This window comes from Salvelinus sp. IW2-2015, linkage group LG2 (assembly GCF_002910315.2).
Source record: "Salvelinus sp. IW2-2015 linkage group LG2, ASM291031v2, whole genome shotgun sequence".
NCBI classification, from domain to species: domain Eukaryota; kingdom Metazoa; phylum Chordata; class Actinopteri; order Salmoniformes; family Salmonidae; genus Salvelinus; species Salvelinus sp. IW2-2015.
Window position 1 is genome coordinate 23,913,540 of NC_036839.1, and position 17,583 is coordinate 23,931,122.

The window sequence follows — 17,583 nt, forward strand, 5'->3', positions numbered from 1 at the left end:
TAAGCATGGTCGAATTACCGACCGGGGTGAGGCACATTGATAATCAGCTATCATATTGAAAACTGCAAACATTTGCCGCCACCCCATGGCAAAATGTGTAGAATTTGCAGGAAATTAGCTGTAAAATCGCAMATTTTTCTCTCCGCCCCATGGCAAAATGAGTAGAATTGCATGAAATGAGTTATACAATTACTAAATCTTCTCTCAGCCCCATGACAAAATGTGTATAATTGCCGGAAATGAACTTTAAAACAAAAAATAAATGTTGCTCGCAAGCTAGGTGGGGGGTCTGTTATGCGACCCACGAGCCACTGCGACCCCTCATGGTGAGTTCTGTTTTTCGGTGGCCCCCACCCCCATCAAAGATGCCCATCCCTGGTCTAAGGGCCCTCATTAGGTATTGTGATGTTGACTATTCACTGTTTTCTTCACCCCTGACATAACCTCCCAGTTCCTCTGTAGCAGTGAGGTCAGTCTGGTCACAAGGGGTACAGAGAGAGGGAGTACCAGAACCAGACAACTTGGTAACAATGCCACTTTGTGTAAGACCGGCCAGCGGTTATCAACCTTTTCCGTTCCGGGGTCCACCAAATCACTATCAAAAGCTCTTGAGGACCACCATTCTGTATTTTTTACATAAAATATCTAGTCTGTCAAATTTAGTCAATTTTATCAGTGAATGTGACAGACTAAAGGCTTACTATTATTATTGTAATAAACTATTTGCATTGTGAAAAACAATGTAAAATTGCTTATAATACCATTAATACTCCCAGCTGTTTTTATCATTTTTTTATATAAATTCGCTGGGCTACAGTAACAATTTGAGTTGTACCTGATGATCCGTTTACACTACACATTGGTGTTTTACATTACGTGTATGAAGTATTTATAACATTATCACCATAGAATTACATACAGAGTCAATTATAGGATCTATGGTTATTACAGAGTATTCCAGGACTGCATTTGTAGTCGCAAAACAAAGTTCAAATTAGTCATACGATCAGGTTTCATGGTACGTTATATTGAGCAGCATACAGTAGGCTGTCCTCTCACCAATGTCCCCAACTTGGCTTTCAGCTTCGTTCAGCATGCATGTCCTGTAGCTGGTTAGGATCCTGTGGCCAGGGTAGGAGGACTCAGAATGATCTACAATAATGGTCTGAGCTTTCAGCTTCAAGGTTGTAGGCTGTTTGCTGGGTTTGTCTGCATTTGAATAAATTTCAAGTAGATCCCTACTCTGGATTTCCATATCATTTGTGTAGAGAAAAGGGATAGGAAACAGAACACGTTTCAAGTTTATTATTCTTATGTATGGGATAGACATGGTATACATTGTCAACAAAATGCTTACTTGCAGGTTCCTTCTCGACAATACAACAACAATAAGAAATAGTAAAAAATAATAATATTAACTTAAAGTACAGGTGTACATCATGGACATATCCTCTCCTTTCAACTCAGTAGCACAGATGAAAAAGAGAAGACAGAGAGAGGACCACTTCGGACTATTGAGATACACCCCAAGTGAAGTTTCGTTTCAACTGAAATGCTCCGAATGTTTGAGGAAACTGAGGAAAGGGATTGCCCAGAGRAGACAGATAAAGCCCACCCCCGCACGCAGGTGCAGTATTACACATAATCGTTTAAAATAACTATTTTAACAAAGTCTTTGAAAATCTTTCATATTTCTATAATAGTGTTACATTGAATTTGTCAACAACAACTTCATATTGTTTTACACTAATTCAGTGAAGTCGGATGTTAGCCATCAGACCGCCCTCTCTTCGGACTATGACCGCCCTCTCCGTGATATTATTTGAGTCTTCTGCATCCTTCCAGATCTTTCTCCTCCTTTCAACATAATCTTTTCAGCACCGGACCATCGTTTCTTCTCACCACAAAGACCAGCAAACTATGTCATGTTGAAAGCTGTTTTCAAAGCTGTAATCATGAGTGGTAAGTTAGCATTACGTTTTACATTATAATAAAGCATCCAATATAATTATAATTTACATCAAATATGTTTCATGTTCAGTCTGATATCGATCCTCATTTGACATCGACGAGCCCTCGCACGTAGGTTATCCATTATCTGGATGTCAAATTTCTATAGGCCTATTATTATTAATGCCATTAAAACGTCCATTTGAACCGATTTTCGTGTATTATGGAAATCATGGACATGTTGCAGATTGAACTACAGTAGCCTAACATATAGGGTGCAAACTACAAGAAAAGTGTTACACTACACCCTAGGGGAAAAAAGGTGCTATCTAGAACCTTAAAGGGTTCCTCAGCTGTCCCCATTGGAGAACCCTTTGAAGAAACTTTTTTGGTTCCAAGTAGAACCCTTTCGGGTTCAATGTAGAACCCTTTCTACAGAGGGTTCTTCATGGAGTTTTGAATTGTTTTATAATTAAAGCCACAACCCTTAATTTATGTTTCAGCCTTATGCAACCCCACCACTTGTTTACTCCAGGTATTAAATTAAGCCAAGCGGAGCTGAATCCCGGTAGTAGGCCTATGTAATGAAACATTTTTGCCCACATTACATTTTCCACAGCCAACAACACCTGTAAGCAACAGCAAAATCAGACAACCTCATAGTAGAAAAGTTTACCAATTAGATTGTTCAACCTGTTGCATTCTATGCAGGGCAACCCCTAGCATTTTTGGGGCCCTAAACGAGATTTTGTTGGTGTTCAAAACCTTGTGTAACGRCTCTCATATGGCTCATCGATGAAGGACTCAGTGCTCTTCTCTTTCATGTTTAATTCTCCATCAAAGTTGAATAACTCTTTGCTGATTCTGCAAATACATACATGTACACTTCAGAACAACTGCAAACCCACCAAGCAATCTCCATCAAAGTTTAACAACTCTGGCTCGATGCTGCGTGATCTTGCGCACATACAGTACCAGTCAAATGTTTGGACACACCTACTCATTCAAGGGTTTTTCTTTATTTTTACTATTTTCTACATTGTAGAATAACATTGAAGACATCAAAACTTTTAAATAACATAAGGAATCATGTAGTAACCAAAACCAAAACAAAGTAGCCACCCTTTGCCACCCWWWGCCACAGCTTTGCACATTCTTGGCATTCTCTCAACCAGCTTCATGAGGTAGTCAATCAGTTGTGTTGTGACAAGGTAGGGGTAGTATACAGAAGATAGCCCTATTTTGTAAAAGACCAAGTGCATATTATGGCAAGAACAGATCAAATTAACAGTGCATCATTTACTTTAAGACATGGTCAGTCAATACGGAAAATTTCAAGAACTTTTAAAGTTTCTCCACGTGCAGTCGCAAAAACCATCAAGCGCCATAATGAAACTGGCTCTCATGAGGACCGCCACAGGAAAGGAAGACCCAGAGTTACCTCTGTTGCATAGGATAAGTTCATTAGAGTTACCAGCCTCAGAAATTGCAGCCCAAATAACTGCTTCACAGAGTTCAAGTAACAGACACATCTCAACATCAACAGTTCAGACGAGACTGTGTGAATCAGGCCTTCATGGTCGAATTGCTGCAAAGAAACCACTACTAAAAGACACCAATACGAAGAAGAGACTTACTTGGGCAAAGAAACATGAGCAATGGACATTAGACCGGTGGAAATCTGTCCTTTGGTCTGATGGGTCCAAATTTGTGATTTTTGTTTCCAACCACCATGAGACGCAGAGTGGTGAACAGCTGATCTCCACATGAACGGTTCCAACCGTGAAGCATGGAGGAGGAGGTGTGATGGTGTGGGGGTGCTTTACTGGTGACACTGTCAGTGATTTATTTTGAATTCAAGGCACACTTAACCTGCATGGCTACCACAGCATTCTGCAGCGATACGCCATCCCATCTGGTTTGCGCTTAGTGGGACTATCATTTGTTTTTCAACAGGACAATGACCCAATACACCTCCAGGCTGTGAATGGGCTATTTGACYAAAAAGGAGAGTGATGGAGTGCTGCATCAGATTACCTGGCCACCACAATCACCTGACCTCAACCGAATTGAGATGGTTTGGGATGAGTTGGACTGCAGAGTAAAGGAAAAGCATATGTGGGGAACTTCAAGACTGTTGGAAAAGCATTCCAGGTGAAGCTGATTGAGAGAATGCTAAAAGTGTGCAAAGCTGTCATCAAGTTAATGGCTATTTGAAGAATCTCAAATATATTTTGATTTTATAACACTTGTTTAACACTTTGTTGGTTACTACATGATTCCATATGTGTTATTTCATAGTTTGGATGTCTTTACTATTATTATACAATGTAGAAAATTGTCAAAATAAAGAAAAACCTTCGAATGAGTAGGTGTGTCCAAACATTTGACTGGTACTGTATGTTTGCAAAGTAGATCCCTCGTCTGGATTTCCATATAATTTGTGTAGAGAACAGGGGATAAAACACAATACAGGACTACATCAAGAGTGCATATCCTCTCTTTTCAGATCAGATGAAGCACATAAAATGATGAGATTGAGGAAGCCACCTTTTACGAGTGAGATACACCTCAAATTAAGTTTCGTTTCAACTGAAACGCGCCGAATTGAGGGAAAGGAATACAACATTTCCAGAAGAGACGGACAGCTAAAGCCCACCTCCGCATGCTATGTTTTTCAGTATAACACATACTCGTTTAAAATACCTATTTCAACTAAGTCTTAATATTTCTATACTAGTGTTCAATTTAATTGGTTTAGAAAGACTTGCTATTGTTTACACTATATTTCAGCGAAGTCAAAAGCTTGCCAAATTGCTAACAGACCGCCCTCCCCATCTTCCGCATTCTTAGGTTTATTCTCTTTCGACCCAATCGAACAAGTTGCTATCAGGAAAGCTATAATAATGAAAGGTAAGTTTGCAGTTTTACGTAACGTTATAGGCTACATAGACAACGTTTTACATGATAAAATATGTTTCGTCTGAAGTATCGAACACCTCTCGCAGTTCGGCTATACATTATCCGGATATTTCATACATTTCTATAGTTAATGCCATTRAAACGCCTATTTGAACCGATTTTCGTGCATTATGAAAATCATTGACATGATGCATATTAAACTTGAGAAGCCTAACATATAAAGCCTAGACTATAAGAAAAGTGGGGCCTACACTACTTTTTAAATAATTTAAGCCTCAACCCTCTTAATTAGTGTTTCAGGCAAGATGCAGCCCTGCCACACTTGCTATGAAAGTGAGAAATGGGTCTGGAGAAATGTAACCACTCTCAAATTGATAGATAGAGCTGGTATGGATGCAATGATGGACAGCCCATGAGATCAACATGTTTACACATATTTGAACAAGAAGGCAGTTTGTTTACATGGGCCTAAATTATATTTTTATAGAATCAATTAATCTTAATTGAAATGACTACTGAACAGCAGTTAAGATTGTATTTCTGTTACATGGTATTTACTTGGTACTTAGAAATGACATGGTAAAAGTAATGCATTTAAAAAAAAAAAAATCAGATGTACATTTGCGGTTTTGTCTGTTCTCTCCTGCACCTGATTTTCCCAACCACATCTTGCCTTATACAGAGTKGCTGCTATAGTAGGCATTCAGAGACTGAATCCAAACTGAATTGCTTCAGTTCATTTTTGTTTCACTTCATGATTTAATATATATTAATTGAAACGGGTTGTGTCTGTAATGAGGGGCACTAAAGCGATTGGGTCAGCAAGTGCGCCACRCCTTGGTTACAATGTTTGTGCTGGTATCCTTAGACAGTTTCACAATAATGTAATCTACCCCTCCTGGTTTTATGTTTACAGCATGTTGCAGCAGCACAGCAGTTATGCGGAAATGGTGAAGACAGAAAACAATGTGGTAAATCACGGTTTTTGTTTAATGGTATTTCTCTCTGGCTTATTCAATGGGTGACTGACTATTGCATTTCATGTACTAAACAATTTTTCGATTTTTCCRTCAGTTTGACTGAGAAACCAGTTCAGAGACAAGGATCTAAAGGATTTCAGTAAGGCTGAACAAGTCCAAATGGAGGTATTTAACATTGAATTCATAACACAAATAATAATAATATTTACTGTACGAGTTTAACACTTTTTTGGTTACTACATGATTCCATATGTATAATTTCATAGTTGTGATGTCATCACTATTATTCTAAAATGTAGAACATAGTAAAAATAAAGAAAAAAGTAGGTGTGAGTATGAGTAGGTGTGTCCAAACTTTGGACTGGTACTGTATATATACACTACTGTTCAAAGGTTTGGGGTCACTTAGAAATGTCCTTGTTTTTGAAAGAAAAGCAATTTTTTTGTCCATTAAAATCACATCAAATTGATTAGAAATACAGTGTAGAAATGTTTAATGTTGTAAATGACTATTGTAGCTGGAAACAGCTTATTTTTAATGGAATATCTACGTAGACGTACAGAAGCCCATTATTAGCAACMATCACTCCTGTGTTCCAATGGCACGTTGTGTTAGCTAATCCAAGTTTATAATTTTAAAAGGCTAATTGATCATTAGAAAACACTTTCGCAATTATGTTAGCACAGCTGAAAACTGTTGTTCTGATTAAAGAAGCAATAAAATTGGCCTTCTTTAGACTAGTTGAGTATCTGGAGAATGAGCATTTGTGGGTTTGATTACAGGCTCAAAATGGCCAGAAACAAAGTACTTTATTCTGAAACTCGCCAGTCTATTATTGTTCTGAGAAATTAAGGCTATTGTGTCCGAGAAATTGCCAAGAAACTGAAGATCTCGTACAACGCTGTGAACTACTCCCTTCACAGAATAGCGCAAACTGGCTTTAACCAGAATAGAAAGAGGAGTGGGATGCCCCGGTGCACAACTGAGCAAGGGGACAAGTACATTAGAGTGTCTAGTTTGAGAAACAGATGCCTCACAAGTCCTCAACTGGTAGCTTCATTAAATAGTACCCGTAAAACACCAGTCTCAACGTCAACAGTGAAGAGGCGACTCCGGGATGCTGGACAGAGTTCCTCTGTCCGGTGTCTGTGTTCTTGCCCATCTTAATCTTTTCTTTTTATTGGCCAGTCTGAGATATGGCTTTTTCTTTGCAACATTGCCTAGAAGGCCAGCATCTCGGAGTCGCSTCTTCACWGTTGACRTTGAGACTGGTGTTTTGCGGGTACTATTGAAGCTACCAGTTGAGGACTTGTGAGGCATCTGCTTTTTTTCTCACTGTCAACTGCGTTTATTTTCAGCATACTTAACATGTATAAATATTTGTATGAACATAAGATTCAACAACTGAGACATAAACTGAACAAATTCCACAGACATGTGACTAACAGAATTTGAATAATGTGTCCCTGAACAAAGGGGGGGTAAAAATCAAAAGTAACAGTCAGTATCTGGTGTGGCYACCAACTGCATTAAGTACTGCAGTGCATCTCCTCCTCATGGACTGCACCAGATTTGCCCGTTTTTGCTGTGAGATGTTACCCCACGCTTCCGCCAAGCCAACTGCAAGTTCCCGGACATTTCTGTGGGAATGGCCCTAGCCCTCACCCTCTGATCCAACAGGTCCCAGATTGGATTGAGTTCCGGGCTCTTCGCTGGCCTTGGCAGAACACTGAAATTCCTGTCTTGCAGGAAATCACRCACAGAACGAGCAGTATGGCTGGTGGMAATGTCATGCTGGAGGGTCATGTCAGGATGAGCCTGCAGGAATGGTACCACATGAGGGAGGAGGATCTCTTCCCTGTAACGCACAGCGTTGAGATTGCCTGCAATGACAACAAGCTCAGTCCGATGATGCTGTGACACACCGCCACAGACCATGACGGTGACCTTCAAATCGATCCTGCTCCAGAGTACAGGCCTCGGTGTAACGCTCATTCCTTCGACGATAAATGCGAATCCGACCATCACCCTTGGTGAGACAAAACTGCGACTCGTCAGTGAAGAGCACYTTTTACCAGTCCTGTCTKGTCCARCGACGGTGGGTTTGTGCCCATAGGCGACGTTGTTGCCGGTGATGTCTGGTGAGGACCTGCCTTACAACAGGCCTACAATCCCTCAGTCCAGCCTCTCTCAGCCTATTGCGGACAGTCTGAGCACTGAAGTCGGAAGTTTACAGACACTTAGGTTGGAGTCATTGAAACTCGTTTTTCAACCACTCCACAAATTTCTTGTTAACAAAGTATAGGTTTGGCAAGTCGGTTAGGACATCTACTTTGTGCATGGCACAAGTAATTTTTCCAACAATTGTTTACAGACAAATTATTTAACTTATAATTTACTGTATCACAATTCCAGTGGGTCAGAAGTTTACATACACTAAGTTGACTGTGCTTTAACCAGCTTGGAAAATTCCAGAAAATGATGTCATGGCTGTAGAAGCTTCTGATAGGCTAATTGACATCATTTGAGTCAATTGGAGGTGTACCTGTGGATGTATTTCAAGGCCTACCTTCAAACTCAGTGCCTCTTTGTTTGACATCATGGGAAAATCAGCCAAGACCTCAGAAAATAATTGTAGACCTCCACAAGTCTGGTTCATCCTTGGGAGCATTTTACAAATGCCTGAAGGTACCACGTTCATCTGTACAAACATTAGTACGCAAGTATGAACACCATTGGACCACGCAGGCGTTCTGTCTCTTAGAGATGAACGTACTTTGGTGCGAGAAGTGCAATTCAATCCCAGAACAACAGCATAGGAACTTGTGAAGATGCTGGAGGAAACAGGTACAAACGTATCTATATCCACAGTAAAACGAGTCCTATATCTACATAACCTGAAAGGCCGCTCAGCAAGGAAGAAGCCACTGCTCCAAAACCGCCATAAAAAAGCCTGACTACGGTTTGCAACTGCACATGGGGACAAAGATTGTACTTTTTGGAGAAATGTCCTCTGGTATGATGAAACAAAAATACAACTGTTTGGCCATAATGACCATTGTTATGTTTGGAGGATAAAGGGGGAGGATTGCAAGCTGAAAAACCCCCATCCCAACCGTGAAGCACGGGGGTGCAGCATCATGTTGTTGGTGTGCTTTGCTGCAGGAGGGACTGGTGCACTTCACAAAATAGATGGCATCATGAGGCAGAAAAATTATGTGGATATATTGCAGCAACATCTCAAGACATCAGTCAGGAAGTTAAAGCTTGGTTGCAAATGGGTCTTCCAAATGGACAATGACCCCAAGCATACTTCCAAAGTTGTGTCAAAATGGCTTAAGGACAACAAGTCAAGGTATTGGAGTGGCCATCACAAAACACTGACCTCAATCCTATAGAAAATGTGTGGGCAGAACTGAAAAAGCATGTGCGAGCAAGGAGGCCTACAAACCTGACTCAGTTACACCAGCTCTGTCAGGAGGAATGGGCCAAAATTCACACCAACTTATTGTGGGAAGCTTGTGGAAGGCTACCTGAAACGTTTGACCCAAGTTAAACAATGTAAAGGCAATGCTACCAAATACTAATTGAGTGTATGTAAACTTCTGACCCACTGGGAATGTGATGAAATAAATAAAAGCTGAAATTAATCATTCTCTCTACTATTATTTTGAAATGTCACATTCTTAAAATAAAGTGGTGATCCTAACTGACCTAAAACAGGGAATTTTTCATAGGATTAAATGTCAGGAATTGTGAGAAACGGAGTTKAAATGTATTTGGCTAAGGTGTATGTAAACTTCCAACTTCAACTGTATATATACACTACCGGTACACTACCAACTGTATATATACACTACCAAAAGTTTTAGAACACCTACTCATTCAAGGTTTTTCTTTATTTTTACTATTTTCAACATTGTAAAATAATAGTGAAGACATCAAAACTATGAAATAACACATATGGAATCATGTAGTAACCAAAAAAGTATTAAACAAATCAAAATATATTTTATTTTTGAGATTCTTCAAATAGCCACCCTTTGCCTTGATGACAGCTTTGCACACTCCTTGCAGTAGTATACACATCTGTTATGTTTGGCTTGTGAGGAGAGCTGAATATGCGCTAAAACACCAACAAATGTTGAGTAAACCTGCTCAATTGTGAATGATTTTGTTGTTAACATCTATACGGCTTATGAATTTCAATCAAATCAGCCTATTTTTTTTCAGAATGAAGAGGAAGGCAAACCAGCAGACCTGCCAGATGAGATTAAGSATTGGAATAAAAATCACGTGAAACAATGGGCTCTCAACGAGGCTTGTGTGGACGGTGAATTTGCAGATATCTTGCTTCAGCAGAACATTAATGGGCCCAGTCTTTTACTTTTAGAGAAATCTGATTTACTAGAGGTGGGTGTCACACTGGGGCCTGCAAAGTTGATCATTCACAAGAGGGATGAACATTTGAAATTTAAGAAAGAGCAGTTGAGTAGCTCAACAACTAATCAGTCTGGGAGACCATGCAAGCCGTACCCTTTTCATCGACACCATGATGCCTGCAGATACAAGGTGAACAGCGTTCTTGATGTCACAGAATCAGGTGCATCAGACTATATCGAACCCTGTCATGAATATAAAGGATACATCCATATGTCAGAGGCAGCTGTGGAGAGCAAAATGAACAAGTTCACTGATGAGGTTATTCGATTTGCAGCAGCCTGCATGAATAGCCGCACTAATGGCACCATACATTTTGGAGTTGGTGACAAGCCAGACTTTGTTCATGGACAAGTTTTGGGAGTTAGCGTCCTGGACAAAGAGGCATATGTCAATGCTCTGCCACAAGCCATTGAGGGTCATTTTGAATGTAAACATATCCAGACAGCCAAGATGTGCATCAAACCACCTCGATTTGTTGAGGTTCTCAATCCTGATATGACATCATCAGAGAAGTATGTGATAGAAGTGGACATCGTGCCAGACTTTGTGATCTGTCAAGAGAACATCTATCACGTTTCCAGCTTGGATACAAGGAAATCAAAGAGGAAGTCCAAAAGCAAAGAAACAGAGAAAGAGGAGAAAAAATGCTTCTTCATCCGTGATCACAGCAGCAGCAGGGATCTCCTTACACTAACCACTTTTGCCAAGCCAATGGAAGAATACAATAGGTTTGTCGACAATGTGTCAYAGCTGTCACAGCTAAGAAAACAAGCAGAGGAAAATCGCCTTAGTGTGGTTAAAAGTAGTGTCCAGGGCTCCAGACTAAGTGAAATGATAACAGGTGGATCCCAATCCTTAGACAAGTCCCACTTCGAGMGGTATTTGATAGTGACCAACAAATCACATTTAGTTCAATTGGAATCCCTGGGATTTRTTCCTRAACTGAACCCAACTGCTGTTTTGGACTTTGACCCTGAGTCGACAAAACATGGATTGATKAAGTACTTTGAAGACCAGAGTACAATAAATGTCCACTTGCCAGTACAATATAAAATCACAGAGGCTGTCGAGGACATTGCTAGCAAGYTAAAACTGACTYGAAACACCAGCTGGATCCTCTGCAATGGGGRTATTGAAAGAGAGATGCCTTCAGATGTAGATGACTGGTTAATAGAGAAAGGAGCATCTGTACGAAATATGATTTCATTCCTGTGCCGGAAAGATGTGCTACCACACAAGAGATTCCTGGTTATTTTTATATTGCTGTCTACTGTGAGTGAGAAAATGGACCCTCTACTTGAGACCTTCAGCACATTCTGGCAGGAGCTCAGAGGAACAGAGCAAATACTTTGCATCTGTGAAAATGAAGAAGGATTCACTTGCTGGAGGGACCTGATTGAAGCCMGCTATGGATTAGACATTAAAACAAGATCAATATATGAGCTCAGTTTTGCTGAGGTTAATGGCACCGTCCTCAGCCTGTGGTCAGACAATCGGAAATCCAGCCGTTTCCTGCCCTGTGGAGGAGGCAGCAAAGTGATRYTAAAAAAGAAAGAAGAGGACAGCCTGTACATCCTGAATATTCTGTGTGTGAATCAGTGTGAGGGAGGAAATGAAGACAAGGCTCGCATACAGGAGAAGTTCTACAAAGGAGGAAAGGTGTTATGGTGGAACTTCTATTTCTCTGRGCAGCCAGGATCCATGTCATTCATCAAACGGGACAAGTTCGACTACATCATGAACACTGTCCTACCAGCTTTGAGCTCTTTGAGAAACGCTTGTGTGTCCTTCAAACTTTTGCATGTCCCAGGATGTGGTGGAACTACACTAGCCATGCATATATTATGGRCACWGAAAGACAMGTTCCGTTGTGCTGTTCTGAGGGACAGAACCGCTGATCCTGCTGTTGTTGCCGAGCAGGTGGTCAAGCTACTGATGTATGAGACAACAGAACAATCGGCCCGGATTCCTGTGTTGCTCATGCTAGATGACTTTGAGGAGATKGATGAYGYATATGATTTGCAGCAGCTCATTGAGAAGGAATGTGTCAAGAAGGACATTGGATCTAGGTCCCCGCAGGTCATTCTACTCAATTGCATGAGGGCTGAGTCTTGGGAGAAGACTGAATCAACTGAAGACACTGTGTTCATTGGCAATAACCTCTCTGAAATGGAGCAGAGGCAGTTTGAGAAAAAACTGGAGGAGATTGAGAAGACCTACAAGAATGCAGACACATTCTACGCTTTCATGATCATGAAGAAGAACTTTTCACCCGAGTATATCCAGGGTGTGGCTCGCAACACCCTAAAGAGCTTCAACATAAATCACAAACATGCACAACTCATTGCTGTTCTGGTCTTGTTGAATGTCTACTGCAAGGGTGCAACACTCTCAGTCTCTCTCTGTGAAGAGTTTCTTGGCCTCCAGACCAAGCCACATAGTGGATCCTCCGATGTTAAGGCTGGATTTGGGAAGTTTTCCACTCTAGTGACCTGCTGCACAGAGGAGGCTAAGGTTGTATTCGAGGCAGTGAGAATGATCCACTCAAGCATGGCCGTGTATTGTTTGCAGGAGCTTACAACAAACAGTGTAACCAAAGCTGAGATCACTGATCTACTGCTCACCACAGATAAGCTTTATGAGTGCGTACAGGGCAAAGACAAACTCATGAAGGATGTTCACACCATGTTAGTGAAAAGACGTCACTCAGTCAAGGGTGAAGATTCTCAGTTCTCACCTCTCATCCAGGATATTGCAAAGGAGACACCGGGTGTTGAAGAAAATGTGCTATTCAATGCAGCCAAGCGCTTTGAAAAAGATGCTATCATCTCTCAGCTTTTTGCCAGATACCAATACCTGAAGAAAAGGGATTTCAGGGAGGCAAAGACCTGGGCAAAGAATGCGAAAGATCTTTCCAGAGATAACTCCTATATTTCTGACACATCTGCACAAGTGATCAAGCATGAGCTAAAGTGTGCAATACAAAGTGACAAAGAAGGTACCATGAAGCCTGAAAAGCTCAAAGCCTATCTTAGAATGGCCCAGTCAGCAACAGAGGCCTTCAGGGATACACAGGAAATTGCAAAGAAGGAGGCTACTCTGAGAGTACAAAACAAGAGAGACAACAGCCCTTTCAACACTGCAGGTTGCCTTGGAGAAATCCAGGTTGCGGTCATCATCATCGAAATACTGGGAAAAAGTCCAGTGTTTTCTGCAGGCAATGTCCGTCATGATATTCTGAGTGAAGTTCTCTCTGGCAGAATTACAATCCAAGATGTTGCGAGGAACGATTCCAGACATCACAAACATGCCTCATATTACGGCATTCTCCGTGAATTTGAAGATCTTCTGTACAACCTCAGACATAACATGAAGAGGCATTTTGATTTTCTTGACAGCTTTCATGTCAATTTGGGTTCCAGATTCACCCTGAAAGACAGTCGAGAGGAAAGAACTCGACAGGAGCTCTTCCGATGCTTTCAGCTATACAGTGACCTCTTTTGCATGATGGATTCCACAGAATTGATTAAAAACAAGAACCTGAGCATCATGCTTCAAATTCACAAGGCAAGGCAATTTTTGGAGATGAGAAAAGCTGATACTTACTCTGGGATTCTAAATTGTCTCTCTAATGGTACCCAAACTGACATGATGGTAAAGACAGTCCGGCAGTATGACTTCATTCTGAGTAAARATCCTGTAAGGAGTGTTAGAGAAATAGTCAATTTCATCTATGCCAATGTTGTGCTAAGCTGTGTCAAACCTGAATCTCAATTCCTTCGCCCGTATCAGACCCTCATTGATCTTCTTTGCCAAGTTCTTCAAGGTCAAATCCCGTATGGTGAGACCTTGGCATTGCACTTCATTGCTGTAGCTCTGTTGTGGCCACAACAGATCTTTGTGTCACAAACTGTGGAGTCTCAGAAGTTGGGAAGCTATGTGTCACAGATGAGGACATCATTCTGGAACGAGATGAAATCTGTGCTGAATGGAAAGTCGCCTGTTGTCCATTTCCTTTTGGGGAAGAAACAGGGCTATGACCGTCTTATCCACCTTGGAGAACTTGAGAGGTGTGTAAGCCCACAAGAAAACTTTGCTTCGCTCTGGGAAAATGGCAAAATATGGAAGCACGAGAGGGTCARGGAGCTTCTTTGCAGGGTGACAGGATGGGTACAAAGAAAATTWATTTTGACAGATACCTGGAGCACAGGCTCAACGATTGAAGTCATTCCAATGTTCAAAAGCCAGCTTTGTGGAAAATTGGAGGGAGAAAAAGTATCTTTTGTCATTGGTTTCTCAATGAAGGGCCCACTGGCTTACGACATATATTGAACATCCAGAAGAGCAGAACTGATGCAATTCCGGCCTAAGTCTTAAAAATTGGTTCAACATTGAATCCTATTATAAACCTACTGTTATTATTAACTAACACTCACACTTTATCCCCCCTTTTTAGCTCTGACTTTGCTGATAGCTACTTTGAGGAAAAATGTACTAACTGACTGATATGTGGTTGTCTCAGCTAGCTATTTTAAGATGAATGTACTAACTGTGTCTGCTAAATGACTAAAATGTGCACTACCGGTCAAAAGTTTTAGAACACCTACTCATTCAAGGGTTTTTCTTTATTTTTACTATTTTCAACATTGTAAAATAATAGTGAAGACATCAAAACTATGAAATAACACATATGGAATCATGTAGTAACCAAAAAAGTATTAAACAAATCAAAATATATTTTATATTTGAGATTCTTCAAAAAGCCACCCTTTGCCTTGATGACAGCTTTGCACACTCTTGGCATTCTCTCAACCAGCTTCATGAGGAATACTTTTCCAACAGTCTAGAAGGAGTTACCACATATGCTGAGCACTTGTTGGCTGCTTTTCCTTCACTCTGCATTCTGATGCAGCACTCCATCACTCTCCTTCTTGGTCAAATAGCCTTTACACAGCCTGGAGGTGTTGAAAAACAAATGATAGTCCCACTAAGCCCAAACCAGATGGGATGGCGWATCGCTGCAGAATGCTGTGGTAGGCATGCTGGTTAAGTGTGCCTTGAATTCTAAATAAATCACAGACAGTGTCATCAGCAAAGCACCCCCACACCATAACACCTCCTCCTCCATGCTTTACGGTGGGAAATGCACATGCGGAGATCATCCGTTCACCCACACCGCGTCTCAGAAAGACACGGTGGTTGGAACCAAAAATATCCCATTTGGACTTCAGACCAAAGGACACATTTCCACTAGTCTAATGTCCATTGCTCGTGTTTCTTGGCCCAAACATGTCTCTTCTTACTATTGGTGTCCTTTAGTAGTGGTTTCTTTGCAGCAATTCGACCATGAAGGCCTGATTCACACAGTCTCCTCTGAACAGTGGATGTTGAGATGTGTCTGTTACTTGAACTCTGAAGCATTTATTTGGGCTGCAATTTCTGAGATTGGTAACTCTAATGAACTTATCCTCTGCAGCAGAGGTAACACTGGGTCTTCCTTTCCTGTTGTGGTCCTCATGAGAGCCAGTTTCATCATGGCGCTTGATGGTTTTTGCGACTGCACTTGAAGAAACTTTCAAAGTTCTTGAAATTTTCCGTATTGACTGATCTTTATGTCTTAAAGTAATGATGGACTGTCGTTTTCTTTGCTTATTTGAGCTGTTCTTGCCATAATATGGACGTGGTCTTTTACCAAATAGGGCTATCTTCTGTATACCACCCCTATCTTGTCACAACATAACTGATGGTCTCAAACTCATTAAGAACTTTTTGGGTTCTACATGATTCCATAGGTGTTATTTCATAGTTTTGATGTCTTCACTATTATTCTACAATGTAGAAAATAGTAAAAATAAAGAAAAACCCTTGAATGATTAGGTGTTCTAAAACGTTTGACCGGTAGTGTAAATATAAAATATACTGTATACATAATCTAATCTGGGTTTTTGTCAGATTGTTGCAATGTTATATCTCTAGCAAAGACTCCAGGATCTATTTCTTTCAAGCACAATAATATTTAGGTTTAAAATTGAGTAAGGAAATATTACTATTTTACCATTTACTATTACTTCTACTGTATATGTGTTCCAATTTCATTTGACTGTTTGTACTGTTTTGCTGTTTTTCTTTGGTTTTACCATTTACTGTTAGTACTATATGCATTCCAAGTTTGATTTACTGTTTGTACAGTGCTACKGTTTATATTTCCTTTTACAATTAGTTTTACCATTTAGTATATGCATTCCAATTTTATTTGACTGTTTTACTGTTTGTTTTTAAAGTGATATTGATATAATTGTTTGATGTTTATATATGCAGTGCAGCTATCCAGTTAAACATTTTCATTCATGTGTTTATAAATGCACTGATGTTTGTAAAAAATATWATTTGTTAAAATATCTCCAAAGCACTCAATATCATAACCATGTAGTAAATACTCCAATCATGTTTCYTGAATAAAAATTATTTACTTATTTGTTCTGTATTAAATGCCAAGATTATGATGTGTTACAGCAATCATATAATCAGTAAGGCGACCATCACTGCCATAAAAAGGTGTCAAGTTCAGTGGAACACATGAAAAATAAAGGAGAGCCGCACACTCTAGGAGCTCAGATGCAAAAATGTAATGTCCAACGTTTCGACAGACAAGCTGTCTTCATCAGGGTATAATGACAAACACTGCGGGGTGACTCGTTTATATAGTGTCAAAAGACACACAGGTGTCTGTAATCATGGCCGGGTGTGGCCTGATATCATTGGTTAATTCTCATATCTTAAAATAGCATACAAAAAACATACATGGATAGCGTACGATCATAGATACAATTTGTCTACATAAGCCTACAAACATTACAATAGCAAAATCACAAGAATGGCTTCAAATCAAAGTCTATGTTGAGACCGAAGGGAGCAAGGGTCTTTAAATTAAAGATCCAGGCAGCCTCTCGTTTTAACAATAAATTATCGAGGCCACCCCCTCTCCTAGGGAAGGTGACATGTTCGATGCCAATATAACTTAAGAGACGAAATCGAGTGGTTCACTTCCAAAAAGTGGGCCGCAACTGGGTAAATCGAGTTTTTGCACCGAATGGTGCTACGATGCCCCCCGAGATTTGTACTTTTAATTCACACTTTGTTTTACCAACATAATTTTTACCACAAGGACAAGTTATAAGATAAATAACTGCCTTAGTGGAGCATGTGATAACACCTTTGATTGGGATCTGTTTCCCTGTTTGGGGGTGTTTGAAGGATCTACATTTATAAGTGCCATTGCACTTGTAG

The 17,583-nt window shown here is 40.3% G+C and overlaps 1 protein-coding gene across 6 annotated transcripts; it reads left to right on the top strand.

Moving 5' to 3' along the window:
* The first annotated feature begins 1,569 nt into the window (after positions 1-1,569).
* LOC111977264 (sterile alpha motif domain-containing protein 9) lies at positions 1,570-16,769 on the top strand. 6 transcript variants are annotated; one of them, XM_024006660.2, is made up of 6 exons: positions 1,570-1,962; positions 4,460-4,630; positions 4,804-4,863; positions 5,789-5,843; positions 5,947-6,017; positions 10,087-16,769. In XM_024006660.2, exons 5-6 carry the CDS (start codon positions 6,012-6,014, stop codon positions 14,626-14,628), a joined length of 4,548 nt encoding a protein of 1,515 aa, XP_023862428.1. In that variant the 5' UTR covers positions 1,570-1,962; positions 4,460-4,630; positions 4,804-4,863; positions 5,789-5,843; positions 5,947-6,011; the 3' UTR covers positions 14,629-16,769. The 6 variants fall into 6 exon arrangements, with proteins under 6 accessions (XP_023862428.1, XP_023862435.1, XP_023862420.1 ...); XM_024006667.2 differs by having other exon boundaries at positions 4,460-4,509; XM_024006652.2 differs by having other exon boundaries at positions 4,460-4,863.
* Positions 16,770-17,583: the final 814 nt, after the last annotated feature.